At 46.8% G+C, this 27,504-nt stretch overlaps 2 protein-coding genes across 2 annotated transcripts in view; one reads left to right on the forward strand and one right to left on the reverse strand.

Annotated features, from left to right (window-relative positions):
• FHOD1 (formin homology 2 domain containing 1) overlaps nucleotides 1-5,499 on the forward strand; it is a 79,517-nt gene extending 74,018 nt beyond the window's left edge. Inside the window, exon 24 of the mRNA XM_070760614.1 lies at nucleotides 4,491-5,499. Coding sequence (XP_070616715.1) covers nucleotides 4,491-4,852 — 362 coding nt within the window. The 3' untranslated portion in view covers nucleotides 4,853-5,499. The remainder of the gene's footprint in view (nucleotides 1-4,490) is intronic.
• Nucleotides 5,500-6,242: 743 nt separating this feature from the next.
• Nucleotides 6,243-25,578, reverse strand: ATP6V0D1 (ATPase H+ transporting V0 subunit d1). Its single transcript, XM_070760615.1, has 8 exons — nucleotides 25,320-25,578; nucleotides 19,089-19,260; nucleotides 13,688-13,866; nucleotides 13,348-13,427; nucleotides 12,627-12,704; nucleotides 9,848-10,024; nucleotides 8,569-8,646; nucleotides 6,243-7,471 (listed from the first exon to the last, which is right to left on the reverse strand). Exons 1-8 carry the CDS (start codon nucleotides 25,453-25,455, stop codon nucleotides 7,310-7,312), a joined length of 1,062 nt encoding a protein of 353 aa, XP_070616716.1. The 5' UTR covers nucleotides 25,456-25,578; the 3' UTR covers nucleotides 6,243-7,309.
• Nucleotides 25,579-27,504: the final 1,926 nt, after the last annotated feature.

Below are 27,504 nucleotides of genomic sequence, written 5' to 3' on the forward strand. Positions count from 1 at the left end.
AATTTCATTTTATTGGTTTGAGTCTGTCAAGGTCCCTCTGGTTTCTGAATCTGTCCTCTGGGGTCCTTGCTACTCCTGCCAGCTTAATATCATCTGCAAACTTGGTTAGTTCTACTACTATTCCCTCATCTAGGTCCTTTATAAAGATGGTAAAGAGTACTGGGCCTAGGACAGAACCTTGTGGTGCCCCATTGCTTACTTCTCTTTGTGTGGACTTAGAGCCATTGAAGACTACTCGCTGGTGCAGTTGGTTAGCCAGCTGTTAATCCATCTGGTTGTGTAGCTGTCTATCCCGCTTTTTTTCTAGCTTATGAAGAAGTAGATTGTGGTCTACTTTGTCAAATGCTTTGCTGAAGTCCAGGTATATTATGTCCACTGCATTTTGCTGGTCTACTAATTTGGTCACAGTTTGAAGAATGAAATAAGGTTGGTTTGGCATGATTTGTTCTTAACAAATCAGTGTTGGCTGTTGGTTATTACTTGGTTTGTTTCTAGATGATGGGAGATCTATTTTTTAATTATTTTTTTCCAGTATTTTCCCAAGTATTGATGTTAGGCTGATTGGTCTGTAGTTTCCTGACTTTTTTGAAGATGGGGACCACGTCAGCTCTTTTCCAGACCTCAGGCAGTTCTCCTGTGTTCCAGGATTTGTGGAAGATGTAGCGCAGTGGTTCTGAATTGACATCTGCTAGTTCTTTAAGGACTCTGGGGTGTAATATGCCTGGTCCTGGTGCTTTGTAATCATTAAGTTCAGGCGGATGAAGAATACTTCTTCAAGGCAGAAAAAGATAGGTGATAGTATCACCTTATCATACACCTTGTTAACGATAGCTGTGCATTTCTCCCACATACAAAATCTTGACATACACTTTAAAATCTCTGCAGCTTTCCAATCAGATTTTTCACTGTGACCTTGAGCTCAGCAGTTTCAGCAATTGGAAAGTACAGTAACTGCATCTCAGAAATTGGGCACACCGAGAGATCTGGGGACATTTCTCTGCATGTTGCATGACTTAGCTACTCCTTCCAGGAGGAAATCACCCGGGGCCCTCCTGTGGGTCCTCACTGCCATTTCTTCACAAGTGGGTATTCCAGAAGGCCCACAACAGAGCTCCAGGACACCGAATCTCTGAATCTGCAACCTTAAACACTCAGAGCCTTTTATTTGGACTGGTTCCCCACAGAAAACACCAGAGCCACAAAATCTGGGTGGGCGTGGTCAACTCAACATCACTCACTTCCATCCAGTCACGATTCCCCCCCCAGCCACGCCTACCCAGATTTTGTGGCTCCGTTTCTTTCCTGTGTGAAACAGGCATCTATATGCCTGTCTGCCTTTCTCTGTGTCTCTTTCTGCATCTCTTTCCATCATTGTTTTTTTGACTCTCTCTCTCATGTGTGCATGCATTCCCTCTTGAACCATTTCCCAAAACAGTCAAGGGTTGGTTTTTTGTGGGTTTTTTTGCTGCTGTTGTTTTTTCTTCTTCTTTGGGTCCTTTTTACCATGATTTAAACCACGAGTGATTTCACCTTCCCAGATAAATGAAGTTCTCTTGTCCCTCTGCCATGGCTCCCCGTTGGCTGGCCAACCCCTCACCCTCTCCTCACAGTCACTCCTCCTTCTTCCGGCCCCGTTGATGCTGCGTGTGCCTCAGTAGCTTGGGGAGACACACAACTTGCTCTCTGCCCTGAGACACTGCTCTGGCCCAGCTGTGGCCGATGCCCTGCGTCCTAATGGGCTTCAGGAGGAGATTCATTCATTCATAGAAACATAGAAACATAGAAACATAGAAACATAGAAACATAGAAGTCTGACGGCAGAAAAAGACCCCATGGTCCATCTAGTCTGCCCTTATACTATTTTCTGTATTTTATCTTAGGATGGATATATGTTTATCCCAGGCATGTTTAAATTCAGTTACTGTGGATTTATCTACCACGTCTGCTGGAAGTTTGTTCCAAGGATCTACTACTCTTTCAGTAAAATAATATTTTCTCATGTTGCTTTTGATCTTTCCCCCAACTAACCTCAGATTGTGTCCCCTTGTTCTTGTGTTCACTTTCCTATTAAAAACACTTCCCTCCTGGACCTTATTTAACCCTTTAATATATTTAAATGTTTCGATCATGTCCCCCCTTTTCCTTCTGTCCTCCAGACTATACAGATTGAGTTCATTAAGTCTTTCCTGATACGTTTTATACTTAAGACCTTCCACCATTCTTGTAGCCCGTTTTTGGACCCGTTCAATTTTGTCAATATCTTTTTGTAGGTGAGGTCTCCAGAACTGAACACAGTATTCCAAATGTGGTCTCACCAGCATTCTATATAGCGGGATCATAATCTCCCTCTTCCTGCTTGTTATACCTCTAGCTATGCAGCCAAGCATCCTACTTGCTTTCCCTACTGCCTGACTGCACTGTTCACCCATTTTGAGACTGTCAGAAATCACTACGCCTAAATCCTTTTCTTTTGAAGTATTTGCTAACACAGAACTGCCAATACAATAGTCAGATTGAGGATTCCTTTTCCCCAAGTGCATTATTTTACATTTGGAAACATTAAACTGCAGTTTCCATTGCTTTGACCATTTATCTAGTAAAGCTAAATCATTTACCATATTGCCGACGCCTCCAGGAATATCAACCCTATTGCACACTTTAGAGTCATCGGCAAATAGGCAAACCTTCCCTACCAGACCTTCCCCTATGTCACTCACAAACATATTAAAAAGAATAGGACCCAGAACAGACCCTTGTGGCACATTCATTCATTCATTCATTCATTCATTCATTCATTCATTCATTCATTCGGATTTATATGCTGCCTCTCTCGGAGGACTCGTGGCAGCTTACATTATATAAAAACAACAGAATACAATAGTTAAATACAATTAATTAAAACTAAACAATCTAAAATCCCCAGTTATGCTAAAAATCAGTCGTACCCAATCAAACCACCATACATACATTCGTCGGCCAGGGGGGCTGAGTCTACGGAGAGTGACGGCATACAAATTTAATAAATAATAATAATAATAAATAATAATCGCCCCAAGCCTAGTGGCAGAGTCTTTGCGAGAGGTCAGGAGGGTGGGGTGTGTGCGAACCTTCAGGGGGAGCAGATTCCAGAGGGGCCCCCACAGCTTCACAGTGGGGGAGATGGCGCCCCCTCCTCCTCCTCCTGGAGCCCATTATGACGCAGAGCATTGGCCGCAGCTGGGCCAGGCCAGCCAGAGTCTCGGGCGGAGAACAAGTCGCACATCCCCCCAAGCGACCGAGGTGCTTGCACCAAGAGCCAGAAGCAGCCCTCTTGAGAGGACATAAGCACAGGGACACTTTGCTCTTACTGTGGAACACGGAGCTTAAGTCTCCATCCCCTGCCATCACCCATTCCTTCCCAGACCAGGTGAGGAGTGACCGGGGGAGGTGAGGGGGGGCAGCCAATGGTGGGTCCAACTGACAGGGAGCCACAGCTGGGGGACAAAAGAGTCACCTTTATTTATTGGTTGTACTTCTATGCTGCCCAACTCCGGAAGGACTGAGGCCAACACCCGGTCTAAACGATGTGAAAATGTTGCATGCTGCATAGAGCAGGCAAGGATTCCTCTGCTCTCATTTATTTACTTATTTATTATTTTATTTATTCAATTTTTATGCCTCCTTAGACTCAGGGCGGCTTACAACTTGTTAGCAATAGCACTTTTTCACAGAGCCAGCCTATTGCCCTCACAATCTGGGTCCTCATTTTACCCACCTCGGAAGGATGGAAGGCTGAGTCAACCTTGAGCCGGTGATGAGATTTGAACCGCTGACCTACAGATCTAGTCAGCTTCAGTGGCCTGCAGTACAGCACTCTACCTGCTGCACCACCCTGGCTGTTTAAAAATACAAACCGAGATTCTTGGAAGACCAGGTTTTACATCAGCAACCGTTTGTTATTGTTTGTTGCCTTCCCTGGTGCCTTCTGAAAAAGTAAAGATCTCCTGCTACTTACCGTATTTTGTGGAGTATAAGACGCACCCTTTTCCTCCCTAAAAGAGGCTGAAAATTCAGGTGTGTCTCATACTCTGAATGTAGGGTTTTTTTGAAGCTAACTAGGTGCTAATGATCTTCCCAGCTGTTACCTTGCAGGCTCTTTCATTGTTTCTCTCTGCAAAGAATGTTTTCCAGTTGTCTGTAGGTTTTTTTCATTGCTGACTTGCTCCAAATGTTTCTTTTTAACCCTAAACAGATGCTAATGATATTCCCAGCTCTTACTCGCTTACAAGCTCTTTCATTGTTACTCTCTCCAAATAAAGTTTTTTTAAAGCCCTAACCAGGGGATAAAATAATGTGCTGAAACTGGCCAGACTAAGGATGCTAGCCAGATGAATAAGCAGTAAACAGTTTATTTTCCACATTTTCCTCCCCAAAAACGAAGGTGTGTCTTATGCTCCAGTGTGTCTTATACTCCGAAAAATACGGTACCTTTTTTCCCTGGCTTACAACAGGTGGCAGCTGTAACCCCGAGTACTGGAAGGAGAGGAAGGAGCAGCTCCTGGCAGCCTTACCCGATGACCTCCTGGAAGCCTACGGAAAGGACTACCTTGAGGAGATCAACCGGCAGTTTGTGGACTTCATGAAGATGGCTGTGGAGGACCTGAGCTCGGTGGTGGACAGCATCACTGATGGCCTCCTTTCCACCAAGCCTCTGCTGAAATATTACCCAGGGAGGGGCCTGTGGCTCATGTACTTCATCCACCATTACCTCCCTCACACAGTCCGGGATCTTTTCCTGAAGACCTTTTTCATCAATCCAAAGCTGCCTCAGGGATTGTCCCCCAAGGCCTGCCACACAGAGCAGCTGTTGTGAGGGCTGCTCGGGTTCTTTTGCACCTTCGCCAGAGAATCTCTGGAGAATGTTTCCTTGGAAGGAAGGCTTCCTCTCTATTCCACCAATCTCCAGCTAGCTAGAAGAAAAATCTGTTCCTACAGAAACAGGCCGAGGCAATTCGGTCGGTCCCAGGTTGCCTCCACAATGGCTTTCCTTGGGGAGGGAGGGGAAGCACAAATGCCCTGGCCCTGTCTACAAGGCCTGAGACACCCGAAGGGGGGGGGGGGATAGAAGCAGCATCCTTTCTAAACAAAGCCCACCCCACCCCCCACCATCCCCTAAATGTGCCAAACGAGAGCTCAGAAGCTGCTGCTAGCCGAAACAAAGAGCTTCTGGGCACCTCTACTCTATCAAATACCTCCTTAAAAGTTGCCTCAAACCAACCAAGCTACCTTTTCTTGCCACTCACTGGGCAGGGACTGATCTCAAATTCGTGGCCTTTGGCTTCGTGATGAGCCAACCTCTTCCATGGCTTGGGTCATTTCCCCTCCTCCACTGCAGCCCTCATCCTTGTGAAGGGACAGCATCAAGGGGACTTCACTGGTGAGCCAAAGGCCTGCCATGGTTTTTTTTAAAGGAGCACAACTGTATTGTTACTCAGTTAAATAAAAAAAAACATTTCATTATTGGATTGGAGGTGATGTTTTACTGGGAACCATCCAAATACTGTTGGGATCAGGCCAGGAGCTCATGGCCATTTCTTGTGTGAGCTGCATCGGCCACCCGTGCTTCTGGATGCAATTCAAAGTGCAGGTGGTTACCTAGGAAGCCCTACCTGGCTTGGACCGGAGTACCCGAGGGATTGCCCTTTTCCCCAGTCTCCAACTATACTAGGGGCAGGCTGCAGACCCCACCCGCCAAAGGGGGTCGGGCTGGCAGCTTTTTCTGCAGTGGCTCCTGCGCTGTGGAGCCTCCTCCCACCCAGCCCTCTTGGCCTTTGGCAAAGCTTCACAGACCTGGCTTGGCTCCTGAGCCTGGGATGCTACCTGTCTCCTGGCTGTACTGTTAACAGGCCAAGTATCTTGCTCTTGTGTATCTTCCGATGTTTTAAAGCCTTTTTTACTGGTTTTATTGTTTTAAAAGGTTTTTTAAATTTAATTGTAATATATTTTATGAACTATATAAGCCATTCAGATCCACTGATTGAAATGGGAGGCCACAGATATTAAACCAATAATCAATTTAGTAAATGGAGTAAACATCAGAACTGCCCACTTGCAGGAATCGAGGGGAAGCCATGGGGTGATCCTTGGATCCTTCTATTCCGTTTAGGGAAAAGCTGCTTGCGATCGGCCCAAACTCCCCAAGGAGCCCAATCCCTGAAGTACAAAGTACAAGAGGCCGGAAGAGAGAGACAGTGAGTCAGGGGTTCATTACCATAATTTAAGAGGAAGATAAACAAACACCGGGAACAGCACAACCACGAAGCACACACGGAGGCCGACTGGACTGGCTTCTCTCACCCACAAAAGCTGCCCGGGAAAGGCGGCATTTGAGGTGTATCGGGGATGCACCCACAGGGGAGGAGACCCGGGTTGTGGGAAGCCCATTTTCTCAAGAATGGTGCAAAGGACGGACGCCTATCATTTTGGCTACTCAGGCGGAGGAGGCCTGGCACCAAAGACCCACCCTCCCCGCGATTCCCTAGGGGCCAAACTGCCTACTCGCAATGACAACATGCGGCTCAACAAGAGCTCTGGGCCCGCTTGGAGGGAAGCTTTTTCGAATGCTGCTGGTGGGAGAAAAGCTGCCTTGGAGGTCAAAAGCACCAGCCTCGCCTAGCTCAGGTAAACAGGATGGTGCAGGTGCCCAGCCCAAAACAAGGAGTGGGAAGAGCCAGAACCATCCCAGGGAGGCAGAGCCTTGCCTGAACTTGGGGTTGAGACCCTTGGGGCCCTTGGAAAGACCTACTGCTGGCAGGAGGGAAGGGAAGGCTGGAGAAGATGCTGGGCCTGCTTGGGGAAGGTCCAGAAGCCACCCAGGAAGGGATAAGCAGACGGGACTATAGGAGGGGGGAATTGGGGGTGGGGGGGATGGGGCGGGCAAAGGGGAATGCCACTCTAGCAGCACTGCAAGCACAGGGTGTTCCAGGGTGCCTCAGAACTTAGGCTGAAAAGCTCCCGATGATGGTGGCAACAGGCAGCAGATGCCAAGAGGGGCCAGGAAGCTAACGGGTCGCTCAGGGCCTCCCCAGTGGGGGCTCCAGGGTGGCTGCAGATGTGAGACCTGATGCACCCAGCAAGAGGCCTTCTCAACAGCACAACAGGTTGCTACAGACACAGCACGATTCAGCCTGTCCGATTCTGGCCGGCACAAGGAGTCCAATAGGGAGGAAGGGGGGGATGACTGTGGAAACCCTCCCGCCTCAGCTTCCCCAGGCCGGGCTGAAGAAGCCACCCAGGACGGCTACGGGCTTTGCCAGACAAAGGGAAACACTCAGAAGATGGGAATGTAGTTGTCGATCTTGGCTCGGTGGCGCTGCGCGATGCACTCTGCGATCCACACAATGTTGCGACATTCTTGCTCCTTCAGTTTCACAAAAGCATAGAACACACCAAAATGGAACTGGTTCAGGAAGGCCAGCTTGTTCAGCTTCACCTGCCGGAAAGAGACACACCTGAGCAGGTGTCCTGCCATCCCAGGAAGCACCCAACCACCCCAGGGAAGAATCGCCTTCTTCAATGGGCTTGGCGGGGGCCATTTTTGCAGTACCAGCAGGCAGCACCGCATATGGGGCAGGGGTCTCCCTCAGACCTCTGTTGTGGTGGCCACACACACACTAGAGCAATGATGGCGAACCTATGGCATGGGTGCCACAGGTGGCACGCGGAGCCATATCTGCTGGCACGCGAGCAGGTGCCCTAGCTCAGCTCCAACATGCATGTGTGTGCTGGCCAGCTGATTTCTGGCTTCCACAGAGGCTCTGGGAGGGCGTTTTTACCCTTCCCTGGCTCCAGAGAAGCCTTTGGAGCCTGGGGAGGGTGAAATATGAGCTTACTGGGCCCACCAAAAGTTGGAAAACAGGCCATTTCTGGCCTCCAAAGAGCCTCTTGGGGGCGGGGGAAGCTGTTTTTGCCTTCCTCATGCATTGAATTTTGAGTTTGGGCACTCGCACATGCGCAATACCGCACACCCACACTCTTTTGGCCCCCAAGGAAAAAAAGGTTCGCCATCAGTGCACTAGAGGTGCTGCAGGGTTTGGTCAGCCTGTCCAGGCTGGCTGAACACTGCTCTTCGAAGCATGGCTCTCTCCCTACTGAATTCGGGCAGCCTCTCTCGAGGGTGCAGCTCACCACTGCCCTGCTCTGGGCCAAGCGAGCCCTTTGGGTGGCACCAGCGGAAGGCCCTCTATGCTGCACTGCGATTTATAGGTAGGAATTGAGGATTCTCCTCTCTCCAAGTGCAACTTCAGCAATGGCCTAAAGGTACAGAGGGCAACAAGGCCAAACCACAGGTTCTTTGTCCAAAGGCCTTCAGCAAACCTGATCGCATGGAGTGAAAAAACTGCAGATGACAGCAAAGGGTGGCTCTGTATTTTCCTGCTACCATCTTCTGATGCTCGTCATCATCACAATAACCCACCACAGGCAGCCTCAGAAAAGGGTCCCACGAAGAGCCGCAGCAGAGGAGGGAGGGCACTGCTGACTGAGCCCCCACAGGTTCCTAGGGCTAAAGAGCTCCCTGCACCTGCTCACCTCGTGCTCAAAGAACCGGTCTTCCAGGGTTTTGTCACCAGGGTTGCTACCTGCTCCTTCGAAGAGCAACTTGTATTCCTGCAGGAGAGAGAGAAATGAGGGAGAAGAGGGAAAGCCGGCATCCCACACCCCGTGAGGCTCCTTTCCCCAAGCAGAGGATGGAACACAAGAATCAAGAGAGCAAAGAAAGGCACCACTCAGACAGAACATCTTCTCCAAGGGAGGGGAGGGGGCACTAAGGGGCTGCTGGCCTCGAAACCAGAAGACCCTAAGCCCTTCAGGCTTGGGTGATGTGGACCAGTCAGGTCACAGGAGGAGAAAACGTGAGCTGCAACCCAACCAGACCGACACAGACTTCAGAGGAGAATCAGAACTGCAGAAAAAAACAATGGCTGCCAACCTGCCTTCCATTGAGGACCTGTATACTGCACAAGTCAAAAAGAGGGTGGGGAAAATATTGACTGACCCTTCGCATCCTGGACACAAACTGTTTCAACTCCTACCCTGAAAACGTCGCTACAGAGCACTGCACACCAAGACAACTAGACACAAGAACAGTTTTTTCCCGAACGCCATCACTCTGCTAAACAAATAATTCCCTCAACACTGTCAAACTATTTACTAAGTCTGCACTACTATTACTACTAGTTTTTTCCCCCATCATTCCTATCGCCAGTTTCCTCCCACTTATGACTATATGATGTAACCTGTTGTTTGTAACCTTCAGATTTTTATTAATATTGTTTCCTCATTGCTTATTTGAACCCCAATGACAATCATTAAGTGTTGTACCACATGATTCTTGACAAGTGTATCTTTTCTTTTATATAAACTGAGAACATATGTATGCACCAAAGACAAATTCCTTGTGCGTCCAATCATACTTGGCCAATAGAGAATTCTATTCTATTCTATTCCATTCCATTCCGCCTTGCGTTAATCAAAGATAAAGGAAGGGTAAACATCAACCCAGTCTGGACCAGTGGAAGCTGAAAGCAAGAAGAAATGCCCTAACGTCTCTCAGCAAATGCTACCCTCTCTACTGGGCACAGAGTCACATCATCCAGAACTCCAGCCCAAAGATCCAGAGGAGGCCAGGCTGGGCGATGCTTGCCGGAGGAGGAGAGTCACAAAAGAGACTCCGGCTCCAATGCAAAACCCAAATTCAGAAGGGCACCAATGCAGGCAGCACTGGCCACTGTTCAAGCAGTCGTACTGGCCTCTGTGGCTTCATTGCCCTGACCATCCCCACCACACGTGGGCACCCTGGAGCCCTTACCGGGTAGTAATTGGCCACGGTTTTGACTTGCTCGTAGTCATCCGCCCGGGCGAGCTGGGCCAGGCCCTCTGGGTGGAGTTTGCCACAGTGGGGGAAGAGCTTGGCACGGTCCTCCTTGGACAGCTCGGTGCCAAAGGAATTGATGGTGATGATGAAGGCTCTGCGATCCGCTTCGAACTAGAGGGGGAGAGGGCCAGGTCAGTAGGGGAAGCAGGAGGGGGGAAACCAAGGCAGCATCAGGGACAGGAGGGTGGGGAGCAGTCCATTCAAAAGCATAGAAGAGACAAAAGATAAACATTGTGAAAAGCTAGAAGACACCAAAATATATTAAACTATTAAGTAAATATTAAAAAAACAAGTCCAAAACAATCAAATGTTTTATTATAGATAGAAAAGGGGAATATAAGGGATTAGATTTTATAATATTGCTATCTGTAGATGAAATATGTCTCATGTGTAGTTAATTTTAATTAACTTAGCAAAGAAGAGGATAAAAAGTACATATTAAAAGCATTATTAGCATTTCTTTTTCTCTGAATGTTTAACTTATCAAAGAAATATCATTAATTATTATTTTAGGCATTGATTCTGTGTTTTTTACTGCTCATGTTGTTTTTACTGTACGTTTGAGGAAAAATAAAGAAAACTTTATACCGCCCCCCAAAAAAAGAATCTAAACTTGATGAGGTGCATCTTATACTCTGAAAAATATGGTAGTTTGATTCAGAAGATTTTAAAGGTTAATATTTAATAAAAGCCAGAACATTTCCTTTTAGGACTAATGGTATACAGTTAGCAAAAAGCCACAAAAGTTTATTTAAAGATACGATTATTGCAATGAAATTATTATATACACTTAGATGGAAAAAGGACACCACCCACTGTGGAGGGATGGGTGGTGAAATTGTCGGATTTCAGCAAGACGGTCCAATTAACCTTTGATTAGAGAAGAGACCAGTGATTTCAACATCTGACTGATCAGAAAAGAGACCATCTCCCCAGAGATTTGTACCGCCCTTAACCTCCTGGCCTTCCGAAGTGCTTTGAAAACTGGTTAGGGTTAGGGTTAGAAGCTGATTGCGAAAGCCCAGTCCAACACCAAAGCATTGAAAAAGAAAAACAAGAAATCCAACAGGAAGCCAGGATGGCTGCACAGAGATCTCTGTGATAAACTGAAAGAGAAAAAGGAAGGGAGTAACTAAGGCAGAGTATCAGCAGACTCACCGTCTGCCCGTTTCTAGCCTGGTGCCTTAATCACTGCACCCTGGAGCACTGAGGAACTAACTGAGGACTGTAAAAGGGCTGATGTTGTTCCCATCTTCAAGAAAAGAAAACTAGTAGCCAGCAGAGTTTGTTAAAAACAGATCGTGCCAAACCAATCTTATTTCATTCTTTCACAAAGTGACTAAATTAGCAGACCAGCAAAATGCTGTGGAGATAGCATAAGGCATTCGACAAAAACCACAGCCTACTTCTTGGTAAGCTAGAAAAAAGTGGGATAGACAGCATCACCTCCAGATGGATTTGTAACTGGCTGACAATCTGTTTTCAACAAGTTGTCCTTAATGGTGCTACATCTTCATGGAATTAAGTAAGCAAGGTTATGTCTTAGATCCAGGACTCTTCAATATCTCCATAAATGACTCGGATCAAGGAATAGAAGGGAAACATCAAATTTGCAGATGAGACTAAACTGGCAGGAATAGCCAACTAATCTCAGGCTCCAAAAAAATCTTGACCGACTTGAACTATGGGCTCTATCCAACAACATGGATTTTAATGCTGTTGGATAGAGCCCATAGTTCAAGTCTGTCAAGATTTTTTGGGAGCCTGAGATTAGTTGGCTATTAGTTGGGGAAAAGCAAGGTTTTACATCTGGGCAGAAAAAACCAAATGTACAGGTACAGATTCGACGAAATCTGGCTCAGATTTCTGGCTCAAATCTGTGAGAGGGTCCTTGGAGTTCTAGTGGACAATCACTTAAATATCAGCCAGCAGTGCGTGGCAGCAGCCAAAAAAGCTAAATAAACAGAGGCACAGAATCACAATCACATGAAATAATAGTGCCGCTTTATAAAGCCTTAGTAAAGGACACACCTGGAATACTGCATCCAATTTGGGTTATTACATTCCGAAAAAGATGTTGAGACTTTGGAAAAGGTGCAAAGAATAGCCGCCCTGAGTCCTCGGAGAGGGGCAGGATATAAATCCAATAAATAATAATAATAATAATAATAATAATAATAATAATAATAAATAATAATAATAATAATAATAACTAAGATGATTAAGGGATGATGAACTGTTGCAGGATTTGGGTATGGCCAGTCTAGAGCAGTGTTTCCCAAACTTGGCAACTTGAAGATATTTGGACTTCAACTCCCAGAATGCCCCAGGCAGAAAACACTGGTCTAGAGAAAGAAGGACTTGGGAAGTGAGGAGACATGATAGTAGAATTTCAATATTTGGGAGGCTTCCACAAAGAGAAGGGAGTCAATTTTTTTCCCAAAGCTCCAGAGGGCAGGACAAACAATGGATGGAAACTAATGGATGGAACAAATCACGCCAAACCAACCTCGTCTCATTCTTCAATACTGTGACCAAATCAATTGACCAGCGCAACGCAGTGGACTTAGTATACCTGTATTTCAGTAAAGTTTTCAACAAGTTTGACCACAATCTACTACCCTGCAAACTAGAGAAAAGTGGGATAGACAGCAACAATACCAGCTGGATTGGCAAATGGCTGACCAACTGCACCCAACCAGTAGTCTCCTACCTCCAAAATTGGGCACATGGCATCTGCTGTTGTGCCTCCCAGGCTTTTGCAGAACTTGTAGAAGGACTCCAGGTACGCCTGGGGAGAAATCAACCAATGGTGAAGACCTGGCCAGCAAGGCCGACAAGAGCAACCCATGCAAGCTACAGGATGGCCCACAGGGAATTTTGGAGCGGGCAGACTGGCAGGGGCACTTCCCTCCAAGGAAGTGGGGGAGGGCACCCAGTTTGGCAGAACAGTGACAACCTTGAAAGCAAAGACACAGTTTCTACGGGTGTGTTTGGGAACATACAAAAGCCATCAAAGCAGGCAGTGTAATCGGTGGGCAACTTGCAGGCTAATTTGGACATGTTAAGCAGGCACTTAACATCTCCTTGTCTTAGTCCCCTCTGAAACCTCTGAAGGCAGATGAGCCAGCCTTTTTTTTCCGGAGGATTCAGCCAGGCAGGCTGGACTATGAAGCCACACAAGGCCTTCTTCAAGGAAGCAGGCATCCTCGGCCAAACCAAATAGACCAAGGTGTTGCAACCTGGTTTCATAAGGGAGGGGCTCCATTTCCTTGATCATTCTTGTTGCCCTTTTTGACACCTTTTCCGCACACAACACACTACGGAGGGGGGACCCTAGCATTTCTGGCTTCCGTTCGTCTTGCAGACCCAGCAACGTTGCACAAATGGGAGAAGCTTTGGGGCACCGCATTTCTTCGTCTCTAAGCACTCACCTTATACAAAGTGTTTCGTATAATTTCTATGTTCATCTCATCCAGGTCCTGCTCAGATATGCAATCCTGGAAAAAGGCAGCTGAAAGAGGAGAAGAAGAAAGCGTAGTGGGCAGAAGAGAGACCCCTCAGGACCCCTGCTCAGGCCTGCAGCTATTACAGCTTTGTGGAGGAGGAGGAGGAGGAGGGGGAGGGGAGGGGGAGGGAGAGGAGATGACACCCTCACTAGCAGGCCCTGAGGTTTTCCACAAAGACTCCGGCCAATGACCAAGCTTGCCAAGACTGCCAGTTTTTCCGCCCACCTAGGCTGAGCCCTATTTGATAGCTGCCTTCTTATCCTACCGAGAGGCGTGTCCACCAGGATGGCGTTGTATAGCTCCGCTGGTGTCTGGGCAATATTCACAGCCTCCATCTGCTCAAAGCTGCCCAAGGGGTGGCACTTCGGTACCAGTTCTGCGATGGAGCGTTGATGGAGTGTCCCAGTAATCAGCAGAATGACATTATCGATCATGTAGCTGTAGCTGAAAGAGAGCAGAGATAGCAGGGCTAGGACTGCAAGTGACCCTCTCCTGCCCTCTCTCCAGTGGAGGTCCGGTTGCCCTCACCAATTAGTAAATATACCCACTCCCCAACAGGCTTCAAAAGCAATGCCACACAAACGTGGAGTAGATCACAGGCTGGGGCTTCTGCTCTTTGGGAAACTTACGACTTCAAACCTGCTACCTTGCAATAAACAAGTTTAAACTCCTCTTCAAAATCTCAGCTGATGGGGGAGACCTGAGGAAGAGAGAGTCAGGGCAGCACTGTGGCAAAAGCATTGGGTTAAGCCCAGATCCAGGGCTGTTCTCGGCCACAGAGGCTTCCTGCGTGGCCATGGGTCAGCCACTTTCAGCCTAGCCACAGCAAAGACAAGCAGAGCTCAGGTCCTCTCCAGGGAAGGCAGCCCCTTCATGCCCAGAAGCCAGCCGAAGCAGGAAGGCAGGAGTTTGCGTAGAGTGGAGTCAAGGCTGCTTTACTCTGAGAAGCTTCTCCAAAGGCTGTAAAGCCCTTGAATGGCATCAAAGGTGCCTGTTTTAGTACAGATCTTCCATAGTGAGAAGGGGGGAAAGGCTCCTCTCCCGGGCAGAGCACACAGGAGAGCCCCTTTAAAGACTGGACTGGGGAAGGCTGCCCCAGATGCCCTCAGTCCCAGTGAAGAACCCGGGGCAAGATGGTCCTCTGAAGCAAGAGGGGGCACAGACCCAGAAGATTCAGGGGAAGGAGCTGGAGTTCTCTGCTATATCCCAGTCTTGAAAACAACCAGACCAGCTTCTGGTCAATGTTTCCATTGCCTGCCAGTGCTCAAATTTTCATCACAGCCGCCGAATCCGTCCACGAGTTCTCATGGGACCACTCTGCAGTTTTGGCCTTTAACTCTCGTTATAAAACCAGGAGTTAGTGATTAAAAGCACCGGCCGGTACGTCTGTCTTCCCTTTTTCACTTGTCTATATAATTCTATCACCCTATCCTTCCTGTTCAGTTCCTCAGTGAATGACCTTTGAGCCCTTCATCCAGGGATCCATCCCAGGTTTTTCGCTCGCCAGGGCTTCAGGGAAGCTTTCCCGGAGCCTCCGGAGGGCGAAAGGCCTTCCCCAAGGCTGGAAACCAGCTAGCTAGCAGGCAGGTGCAAGGTGCAGCTGACAAAGGGCAACACCTTGCACGCCCTCTGATATGCCTCTGCGTGCCACAGGTTCACCATCACCGTCCTAGGGAATCAGGCTCCTTAAAGTAGAAAAATGGCCTCAAAAGGGCTGCCACTTTTCTTCCCTGGAGCGGCAGAGAAGATAGCGGCTGTAGGGTGGCGATCCTTAGCGGCGAAAGTGACCCTTGGCGAAGGACAGTTCAATCTCTTCATAAAAACCTCCAGTGAGGGAGCACCCACAATTCCTGAAGGGAAGCCGTTCCACAGATTAATGGTTCTCACGGTTCGGAAAGGCCCCATTGACCATGCGCACCCTCACGCCCCTTCAAGCCACTGCCTTCTCCTGGAGACTCCAGGACAATCCCTGCATTTTTTTTAGTGAGATTTCAGAAGTGCATCGCCACCATCTCCTCCCCAGGGCCGAGAGAGGGGAAACAGCCTGAGGCCGCCCGGCTGGGTTTGGGCTCAAGGCAGGAATAGAACTCACAGCCTGCCCATTTCTGTCCTGCTGCCTTAATCACTACGCCAAACTGGCACGATTCAAGCACAAGAGAGAAAAATGACCTATGCGTGGGATTTCTCCTTGTTGTCATGACAGGTCTGCAAAGTTTTCTTCTGGCCTGACAGGTAAGTGGCTCCGAGAGACAATCTGTCTGGATTTATTTAGATGACACAACATATGGCTGTGACCTTTGGATGACCCGACCTGATAACAGGAACCGAGCAGGGAGTGTCCCGGCCATGAAAACTCTGGGCCAGACAGGCCAGTTAAACCACCACCCGGGAAGAAAGCACCTGGAACACGGCCCGGACAATGACAGGAATGCCGTCTTCAGAGGCGGCGCTTCGTTGGAAAGCTACTCCGTTTTGACTGCCCTTCTGTTCCTAGAAAGCTTCTCCCAAGAACAGGGAAGGATCGGCTGCTGCTCACGGTGGCAGCTCATAGACAGGCTGGGGCTGAACTGCCCCCACCAGGAATAATAATAAACGTTTATTTGTAATGCCCTTTTAACAAAGGGCAGAACAGCATGTTAGCAGTAGCACTTCTTTTTAACAGAGCCAGCCAATTGACCCCACAATCCGGGTCCTCATTTTACCCAACTGGGAAGGAGGGAAGGCTGAGTCAACCTGGAGCTGGTGGTGAGATTTGAACCGCTGTCCTGCAGATCTAGCAATCAGCTTTAGTGGCCTGCAGTATTGCACTCTACATGCTGCACCATCCCGGCTCTTCCTCAGCTTTTACAAGCTAGAAGGTAAAGCGCATGTTCCTGGGTTTTGCAGAGGGTACGATAGAAAAGCATCTATCGTGACTTAAAGGAACATCAGCAATGTGAGTCATTCAATGGCTACCTTGAAGTTCATAGAATCATAGGGCTGGAAGGGACCTCCAGGGTCATCGGGTCCAACCCCCTGCTCAATGCAGGATTCATCAAACCATCCCAGAAAGACGACTGTCCAGTCTCTGTTTGAAGACCTCCAGGGAAGGCGAGCCCACACCTCCTGTGGCAAACTGTTCCACTGGTTTATCACCCTTACTGTTAGAAAGTTTTTTCTCACATCTAATCTAAATCTCCTCCCTTGCAGTTTCATTCCATTGTTTCTAGTCCTTCCATGTGCTAATGAGAACAATGCTGATCCCTCTGCTCTGTGACAGGATCCTTCAGATATTTGGAGACAGCTATCAAGTCTCCTTTGAAGACTAAACATCCCTACACTTCATGCAAAGACGGGCATAATAAAGGACCAAAATGGCAGGCAGAAGATATTAAGAAGAGGTGGCAAAATTATACAAAAGGACTATACAAAAGTGAGCTTAACGTCCCTGATAGCCACGACGGGGTGGTCACTGTCCTCGAGCCAGACATCCTGGAATGTGAAGTCAAATGGGCCTTAGGAATTCTGAGCAAAGCTAGTGGAGGCCACAGTATCCCAGCTGAACTATGCAAAACCTTAAAAGATGAGGCAGCGAAAGTGCTACACTCAATTTGCCAGCAAATTTGGAAAACTCAACAGTGGCCACAGGTTTGGAAAAGGTCAGTTTACATTCCAACTCCAAGGAAGAGCAATGCCAAGGAATGTTCAAACTACCGCACCATTGCACGCATTTCACATGCTAGCAAAGGCATGCTCAAGATCCCTCAAGCTGGGCTCCAGCAGGATCTGGACTGAGAACTACCCGAAGTACAGGCAGCAGTAAGACCTGGACACAGAACCACTGATTGGTTCAAAATTGAGAAAGATCAGCAAGGCTGTATACTGTCACCCAGCTTATTTAACTTATATGCCGAGCACATGGTGAGAAAGGCAGGGCTAGATGAATCACAAGCTGGAATTAAGATTGCCGGGAGACATATTAACAACCTCAGATATGCAGATGACACCATGGCAGAAAGCGAAGAGGAACTAAAGAGCCTCTTGATGCAGGTGAAGGAGGAGAGTGCAAAAGTCAGCTTGAAACTCAACATTAAAAAAAACTAAGATCATGGCATCCGGCCCTCTCAATTCCTGGCAAACAGATGGGGAAGAAATGGAGGTGGTGACAGATTTTATTTTCCTGAGCTCCAAGATCACTGCAGATGGGGACTACAGTCAAGAAATTAAGAGATACTTGCTCCTGTGGAGGAAAGCCATGGCAAATCTAGACAGCATACTAAAAAGCAGAGGCCTAACCCTGCCAACAAAAGTGCATATTTCACCTTCGCACACATTCATCCATACACACTATCCTTGATAAAACTTTTTTTCCTCCTTTTTAACTCATGACAATACACATGGAAAACAAGAATTTGCTTCTCATACAAAACACTCTTGAACAGTTCGCTCAACCTCAAGAGGCAACGGAAACAATTGGCTGCCCCCTATTCCTTTTCTACTTCTCACTTTCTTTCTTTCTTTCTTTCTTCCTTTTTTCTATTTCTTTCTATTTCTCTCTACTTAATTGATTTAAAATGCAACCTATTGAATTGTATGTTTGCAAGCATCTTGTCAACTTTGTATGTTTTAATTGCACAAATAAAGTCTATTTTATAAATATTTTAATATTTTTAATCAGGGCTACGCAGTTGCAATGGATGGCTGTAGAAGTTGGACCATAAGGAAAATTGAGCTCCAAAGAATTAAGGCCTTTGAACTCTGGTGCTGGAGAAGACTCCCTCAGTCCTAGAGATCAACTCTGACTGCTATTTAAAGGGACAGATCCTGAAGAGGAAACTCAAATACTTTGGCCACCTAATGAGAAGGACGCTCAGGAGAAGGGCCTGATCCTGGGAACGATGGAGGGCAAAAGAAGAAGGGGATGGCAGAGAATGAAGTGGCTGGATGACGCAGTTGGTGTGGGCTTAAATGGTCTCCACCCCACCCCTCTTATTCTGGAACTGTCACAAAATGGCCCTCTTTAAATAGAATAGGTTTTGTGGGGGGTTTTGCCAAGTGTGATTGGACACACAAGGGATTTGTCTTGGTGCATATGCTCTCTGCGTACACAAAAGAAAAAGATACATTTGTCAAGAATCATATGGTACAACACTTAATGATTGTCACAGGGGTCAAATAAGCAATGAAGAAACAATCAATATTAATAAAAATCTTAGGATACAAGCAACAAGTTACAGTCATACAGTCCTAAGTGGGAGGAAAAGGATAAGAATGATGAGAAAAACTAGTAGAATAGAAGTGCAGATTTAGTAAAAAGTCTGACAGTTTTGAGGGAATTATTTGTTTAGTAGAGTGATGGCGTTCGGGAAAAAAATGTTCTTGTCTCTAGTTGTCTTGGTGTGCAGTGCTCTGTAGCAACGTTTTGAGGGTAGGAGTTGAATTAAAAATTAAATTCTCTTCAACTTCGAATGAATTCAAGACAGAAATTCAAGGCTAGAATAAGGGTTTGTGATCTTAGGACACGTCATCAACCATTTGTAAGCATGCAGTAAGAAAGACTCTAGAAGCCCTTGGAATTATCGCTCAAAGCTTTCCCAAAGCATGGTGTGTTTCCAGGTAATCCACCTGGTGGATTTGTGCCATCCAGATTCCCAGGGACTGTTTTGCACTGCAGACCCAGCACTTACGTGATGAAATCCAGGAAGCTGGCCAAAGGCTCGTAAGCATGATTGCGCATGTGGCGGAACTCCACAACCATCTTCTCCTTAAGCTTGTCATCGATGACCGAGACGGTGAGAGGAGAGGCCTCATTGGCCAGGAAGTTCCCATAGTCTGTACTCTGGAGGTGAAGCTTCAGATCTGAAAAATTAAAAACAAATTTCAGGCAGAAAAATTGACGGAAGAAGGACCGGGCAATCACTGTCCACACTTTCCCCCCTCTGAGCTGGAGCTTGGCATTTTTACATGTCTAAGGCAGTGATGGCGAACCTATGGCATGGGTGCCACAGGTGGCACGCAGAGCTGTATCTGCTGGCACATGAGCTGTTGCCCTAGCTCAGCTCCAAAGTGCATGTGTGTGGTGGTCAACTGATTTTTGGCTTGCACACAGGCTCTGGGAGCAAGTTTTTGGCTTCCAGAGAACCTGGGGGGGCATGGGAGAGGACGCTTTACCCTCCCCCGGCTCCAGGAAACCCTTTAGAGCCTGGGGAGGGTGAAACACAAGCCTACTGGGCCCACCAGAAATTGGGAAACAGGCTGTTTCCAGCCTCCAGAGGGCCTCCAGTGGGTGGGGGAAGCTGTTTTCGCCTTCCCCAGGCATTGAATGATAGGTGTGGGCACTCAAGCATGTGCGATAGCATGCGCGCATACCATTTCGGCACCCAAGGCAAGAAAGGTTTGCCATCACTGGTATAAGGCATGTCAGTCGCCACCTTAGGCTTGCTTGTGCTTCACTACTAGGCAGTGAAAGCTCCCATGAACTGGGGCGAAGGGGGAAATGAAGGGGGGGGGAGTCCCTTGGAAAACAAAAGTAAGTGCTGCATCTCCCTGAGACATTGCCTCAAGGTCATGCAACTGGAAGGAGGGGGGTGTCAGGCCAAAACCATTTTACTTGGGGTCCTTGGCCTGCCACAATTTACGCTATTATAAAATGTACTACTACTACTACTACTACTACTACTACTACTACTACTACTACTACTATTATTATTATTATTATTATTATTATTATTATTATTATTTAGATTTGTATGCCACCCCTCTCCGGAGACTAGGAGCGGCTTACAACAACAATACATAGTACAAATCTAATGGTTAAAATAGGACAGTTTATTATTAGTATTATTAGCCGTGGGAGTTTGGGAGGGGGTCATTACCTGAAGGATGTTCAAAAGTTCAAAGGAGAGTTACAAGGATGGTGAGTGGTCTGGAAACCCTGTCCTATGAGGAACGGTTAAAGGATCTAGGGATGTTTAGTCTGCAAAGGAGAAGACTGAGAGGAGACTTGATAGCTGTCTACAAATATCTGAAGGATCCTGTCACAGAGCAGAGGGATCAGCATTGTTCTCATTAGCACATGGAAGGACTAGAAACTATGGAATGAAGCTGCAAGGGAGTAGATTTAGATTAGATATAGGAAAAAACTTTCAAACAGTAAGGGTGATAAACCAGTGGAACAGTTTGCCACAGGAGGTGGTGGGTTCGCCTTCACTGGAGGTCTTCAAACAGAGACTGGACAGTCGTCTTTCTGGGATGGTTTGATTAATCCTGCATTGAGCAGTGGGTTGGACCCGATGACCCTGGAGGTTCCTTCCAACTGTATGTTTCTATGATTCATGCAACCATAACAAATTATTTCTAGAAACCAAAATTTTGGTTTCTTTCATTTTTGAAGGGCAATTATAATAAAAGCAATAACAAGAAATATATATGAAATTGATATTTAGGATATATGGAGGAGATTGAAACACTACGGCCTAAATGGTTAGATGTACAGTAATTAGAAAACAAGTAGCTTAAAAACTGTTAATACATATAATTTGATTTATTGTTTTTTCGATGTCAAATGTAAAAGAAGTAGCGCTGGATGGTTTATGAATGCATAATTCAAAAAATTTATTCATTGTAATGTATTTTAAGATTGATGGTATATTATTTTTCATATGTGATTGGAGTGAAAAAATAAAAAATTCATTGCCAACAAATTCTTTCTAGATTGCCAAGGTCATCCTTTGTCTTTGCACTCCTGCCTCTGCATTGAAGGAGATGGGAGTTGCTGCCAAGCTGGCAGATGGAGATTGCATCAATGTGGGGGATGTGGGGACAAGGGCTTGAACTTTCAAGTGGGTAGAGAAACCCCCATAGCTTTAGATTCAGGTTTCTCCCAGATGTGCCAACGTGGCTCTGCTAATAAATTGGAACTTTGAGGAATACTTTGCCTCAGACTCTGATTTAGTTTTAAATGCTATTTGGAACCCTGGCAAGGGAGCACCCCAAACTATGCTTGGACTGTCCCTTAGGAAAACATCTGCCTGAACTGGATTGGTTGCACTGGGGAAAGCAATAAGAGACAATTAAGGGAGGGGAAAGTAGAATTTAGGGACTTAGCCTGGACTTTTCAGTTTTGGCTTTGCCCTACTGCAATACACTTGATTTCTAACAAACAACAAATAGAGCCAAGGATGTTTTTCATTTAGAGGTTTGTGACAGGTCTGACAAGGTGTACCAAGTGTCTTTCTAGGGATCAAGAAGCATCAGTCCCTTGGGACTAATCTCTGACAAAGCAGGCACCTTTCCCCATCTAGTAGCTAAGCCAGCTTCTTTCTGGAAGCCAGCTTCTGGACTTCAGTGGCCCTGCATGCTTCAAATCCAGGCCACCGCTGAGTTGCACATGAGAACCCAGAAGGAAATACCGTATTCTGCAAGGAGATCCCACAGACCGACAACAAACAACAGCATGACAAAGTAACAACAACAGTGGACTTGCCAAGAGACCAATAGTTTCCCAACAGCAGAACAGAAGATAACAAAACACAAAGACCTTTGCCAGAAATGGAACAATTTCCACCAAAGAAAGCAAAGATAGCACCAATAGTCCTTGGCTCTTTGGATGCAACCCCAAAACAGCTGGAGCACACCTTGAACAGTTTGGGCAACTGGACTCAGAACAGATGATATCCTGCGATGGAACCTTTAACATCACCCAGCATCAGCATCTGTCTATCTGAGGTCTTTGGGAAGGACTCGACAGATGGATAAAAATGCCAAATCCAGTCCAAACATCTGCTTTACTCTGTGATGAACAATAATATGCCCTTTCTTGGACCAACAATCCCTACTCAGTGTCACTCATGCCCTAGTCACTTCCTGTCTTGACTATTGCAACACACTCTACATGGGGCTGCCCTTGAAGAGCACCCGGAAGCTCCAGTTGGGGCAAACTGCAGCGGCCTACATGGTTTTGCGCAGATTCCAGTATCACCTCTCCTGTGGGAGCTGCATTGACTGCCAATTTGCTCCCAGGTGCAACTCAAGGTGCTGTTTGTCACCCTTAAAGCCCTTCACGGCTTGGGTCCAGGTAATCTGGGGAACCGTCTCTTGCCGGTCACATCTACCTGACCCATCAGAGCAGGGAGGCAGAGAATGTTGCGGGTCCCATTCCCAACGGAAATACACCTGGTGTACACCAGAAGAAGGGCCTTCTCTGGGGTGGCTCCCTCTGTCTGAAACATCAACTCTGGACATTTTCAAGAGGAGATTGGACTGTCATTTGGCTGGGGTGCTGTAGGGGATTGGACTTGATGACCTGCAAGGTCCATTTCAACTCTAATAATAATAAAATAATAGAATAGAATAGAATAAAATAAATAAAATAAATCATTCCCCCACTCTAATACTCTTCCAGGCGTTGAAGACCTGGTTCTGTCAACAGGTCTGGGGAACCCAGAGTAGGATGGTGCCCATTAAATGGCTCGTGTGATCTGCTGTAATACTAACCACTGGGCCGGGGGTGATTATTATATTATTTGATTTGATTTTTTAATTAGTTTTATTATTTTAAATGTGCTTTTTATATTCTGTAAACCACCTTGAGTCACCATGAGTGACTAGGCGGCAATATAAATTTAAATGTAATAATAAATAAACAGATAATCAAAATTTTTCTTTCTTTCTTTAAGGAAATAAAATGCAAACCACTAGGAATATAGAAGTGGGCCATTAATATGCCTTCAATCCACTCCTACCCCAAATTAAACATCTATGAAAGAGGGCAGATTATTTCGTTCTACTTTGTGAGGGACCCTTCTGTCCGTCTTCTTGGCATCCAGACTCTTCCTCCTGCTTCCCTGTATCTCCCACCTCATGCAAATGTCCTTCTCATATTCCATATTTGTTCCATGTTTGGTCTTCTCTTGCTGTTCCAATCCAACCCCTGCCCCAACAGATTGAGCTAAACCAGCTAGAATAAACACTAGTTGAGCTCCTCACAGAGCAACTGGCAGTCTTCATCTCCTTTTGACCTCTTCTGTAGAGAGGGGCGGCATACAAATCTAATTAATTATTATTATTTTTAGTGGTTCAGCTCTAGAGTTTTAGCCAGCCCAAAGTCTCAGGCCTTGGGGCAGAGGTGAGGGGAGAGAGAGGGGGGAAAGTGAAAGAAACTGATGGGAACCAGATGGCGCTGATGTGCTTCCAAATACTTCTCAGATTTTGGGAATCTGGAAGAGTTCAAGGCACTTTTGGCCTTCAGGGAATCCATTTATTGCGGGATTACAATTCAATATCAAAAAGACAGAACAGAGAAGGGGACGGGACAGCATGCTAAATCAGGAGACCCAAAGCACCATTTGCTTCCTGTTTTCAGTCATTCAAACAGGCCAGAAAATTAACTATGGAAATTCAAAACAGAGATGAATCGGATTTCTACAAAGCCTGGGAAAAATAGTACCAATGGCTAAATCAAAGAAAATACCTGAGTATTATCAAGAAAACAACTAAACAACAACACTTCCCACTATCAATTCAAGAGATGAAATGAAAATAACCTTCACTTTGAATCACATTAGCTATCAAACAAGACATCCTGAAGACGTTTTTTCAAACTGTATAAACTAATCCACAAAGGACTGTTTATTTATATAAACCTACAATAACCATTAAAAATTCAATCTCTACATTCAACTTGAATAACAACACTATATGAATAATGAACACTGAGAGGCAACCTATAACCATAATAGAATCTGATACTATAGGTCGCTTGAGATTGAAATGCCAAATAGATTGTTGACATGTCTTCTCTCTACCCTTTCTTAATCTTTTCTTCTCTTTTCTTTGATTCTATCCTTATCCTTATTTTCTCTTTTTTGTTTAACTTGCATTATTGACACACTTTGCATTTGATGAAGTTCTCTTTTTAAGAACATAAGAGTCATGCTGAATCAGGCCAAAGCCCATTCTGTGTCCCACAGTGGCCCACCAGTGGGCCACTGTGGGACACAGTGGGGATCTTGAGCAGAAAGAGAAGGTAAAAAACCCTCCCTTTCCCCTGACCCCTAACAAATGGTACTCAAGGGAATCCTGCCTGCCTCAACCAACATAGAGACAGCACTTTGACATCCATTTAACCACCATGGATACACTTGGCATCCAGGAATCTGTCTAATCCAGCCTTGAAGCTATCCAGACTGACAGCTGTCACAGGCTCTTCTGGAAGGGAATTCCATAAACCAAGGACCCTCTGGGTGAAGAAATATTTCCCTTGATATGTCCTCACTTTCTTACCTAGGAGCCTTAGGGAGGGCCCCCTTGTCCTTGTATTGTGTGATAGAGAAAATAAATTTTCTCTATCCACCTTTTCTATCTCATGCATAATTTTATACACTTCGATGGTCACCCCTTCAACGCCGTCTTTCAAGGCTGAAGAGACCAAGGCGTTGCAACCTGATTTCATAAGGGAGGGGTTCCATTTCCTTGATCATACTTGTTGCCCTTTTTGGCACCTTTTCCAGTCCCATTATAATTTTTAATGTACATATTTATATACCAGTCTAATAAATAATAATACATATTTAATAAGGATTATTTAAAAAAACACGGCCCCAAAACCGTCCCCCAGGTTCCGCCCTTCCCCTCCCGCAGGCAAGCCAAGAAGCAGTTCCAAGAGGAGGAAGGCGGCCGAGAGTCCTCCGCTTCCTCTTTTTGCGGGCCCGGGGCCCCACTGATGCCCGGCCAGGCCCGGATCGCCGCGGGCGGGACAGCCCGACGTTTAGTCCTCCGGGGACGGGCCTCCCCCACAGCGGGCGCCGGCAGAACCCGGAGACTCGGCCGCGGTGCCGCTGCCCGGGATGGGCGCGAGGGTGGAGGAGACCCGCGTCTCCGAGGCGGAGGGGCTGAGAGCGGAGGGCGGCGCCACCGACCTTCCAGGCTCTCGCACTGGACCAGGTTGAGGTAGTCGGCCTGGCTGAGCACCCCGGCCTTGAAGCCGCGCACCAGGCCCTCCAGGTAGCCGCTGTCGACGTTGAAGTAGAGCTCCGGCAAGCAGGAGAGCGGCATGGCGGCGGCGGCGACCTCGGAGCCCGGTCTGTCCCGTGACGCCCAGCACTTCCGCCGCCGCAGCGGAGGCCATAGAGATGCACGGAGGAGCGGCTTCCGGTGCCACTAGAGCGCCCCGTCTGCGGGGGGACAGCGGGGAAGTCACAGAGTCGCGGTGGAGCGCCCCTGACTGGACCGGACCGGCAAAATTCTGCTGGAGGGCTCGGAGAGGGAGAATTCTTGGAACGGGAATTCGTTCGAGAGCTGGAAAGCGGCCTGGAAATAGTGCACTGCACACCAAGACAACTAGACGCAAGAAGAGTTTTTTTCCTGAACGCCATCACTCTGCTAAAGTCCAGGGGTAGGCCAAGTTGGCTCTTGTATGACATGTGGATTTCAACTCCCAGAATTCCTAAGCTGGCAAGATTGGCTCAGGAATTCTGGGAGTTGAAGTCCACAAGTCATACAAGAGCCAACTTGGCCTACCCCTGTGCTAAACAAATAATTCCCACAACACTTTCCAACTATTTATTAAGTCTGCACTACTATTACTACTAGTTTTTTCTCATCATTCCTATCACTCATTTCCTCCCACTTATGACTGTATGACTGTAACATGTTGCTTGTATTCTTAAGATTTTTATTAAGATTTTTTCCTCATTGCTTATTTGACCCCTGTGACAGTCATGAAGTGTCGTACCTCATGATTCTTGACAAATGTCTCTTTTTCTTTTATGGACACTTAGAGCATCTGCATCAAAGACAAATTCCTTGTGTGTCCAATCACACTTGGCCAATAAAATAATTCTATATATTCTGTTCTAAGTCTGGACGTTGTGAGTCCTGTGATCTTGGCGACTGAAGCGCCCTTTTCCCAGCCACTGCTGGTGAGGGTGGCCAGGAGGAGCCCTCAGCCGCAGAGGCTGGGAAATAAGGTGGGCAAGAGGGACCAGGCCCTGAGGCAAATTGGCTTCCAAGAGCGCATGTGAAGATGGCCTCAACAGTTGGGAAGGAGGAGGCAGGAGGGGGATCCTTCTTTAGAGTGGACAGGACCAAAAGCCTCGGGGCTTTGTAGCTCCCAGTGCAAGGCTTCTAGGCCAGGGGGTGGTCTCCAACCTTGGCCGCTTTAAGACTTGTGGACTTCAACTCCCAGAGTCTTTGGGTGTTGAAGTCCACAAGCTTTGCTGGCTGAGGAACTCTGGGAGTTGAAGTCCACAAGTCTTAAAGCAGCCAAGGTCTGAGACCCCTGTTCTAGGGGGCTTTTGTAAGGCCCAGCCCTTTCTTCAGGCAGCTGCAATTATTAGGGGAGTGGCTCCAAACCAAAGGCTCAAAACCCATCACACACCAAGAGCTTCAAAGGAAAAACAAGTCTTAAAAGGTGGAGGTTTGCCTCCCCAAGCCAGGAACACTCTGCCATGTCACTTTTTGCTTGTTGCCTTCCTGCATTAAAACAATTCCACTTTCTATCAAATGGCTTCTGCATCCATGTCTTCTCAGCATCTGTGTTGTGTCCTGGCTGGGAACCAACCAGGGACATTTCTTTCAACAGGTGTTTTGAGAGGACGAAGGCGGCACCTTCCTTAGGTTCTTGGAGTTGAATATTTATTTATTCATTAATTTAACTTTTATGCCGTCCAATCCCCAAGGAATATCTTGGAGGTTACATTGGGCACCTCTTGCTACCACTCGATGTTACAAGACAGACAAATACCCTGCTGATCTTTTCGTAGAATGTGTTCTATGAACATGTGTATTCCGTTTTGCAGCAGTAGGCTCTACTATTCTTGTTACCTGTTCATCCTTTCCTTCCAAATCCCATATTTCTACAACCTGAAAGATACCTAAAGACAAAGGTTCTGGAGAATCCTAGGCTGGCAGAAACAGTCCATTTAGTGACTGTTCAAAAAACGACATTGCAAAAAGTGACTTAGTGGTCATATGGTCATATTTTTCACACTTATGACTGTTGCAACATCCCCAGGGTCATGTGATTTACATTCAGATGCTTGACAACTGGTTCATACAAGAGTCGCCCAGAAAGTAATGCACCACATTTTTTTCCTCAGGCTA

The sequence above is a fragment of the Erythrolamprus reginae genome, chromosome 9, assembly GCF_031021105.1.
Source record: "Erythrolamprus reginae isolate rEryReg1 chromosome 9, rEryReg1.hap1, whole genome shotgun sequence".
Taxonomy (NCBI): Eukaryota; Metazoa; Chordata; class Lepidosauria; order Squamata; family Dipsadidae; genus Erythrolamprus; species Erythrolamprus reginae.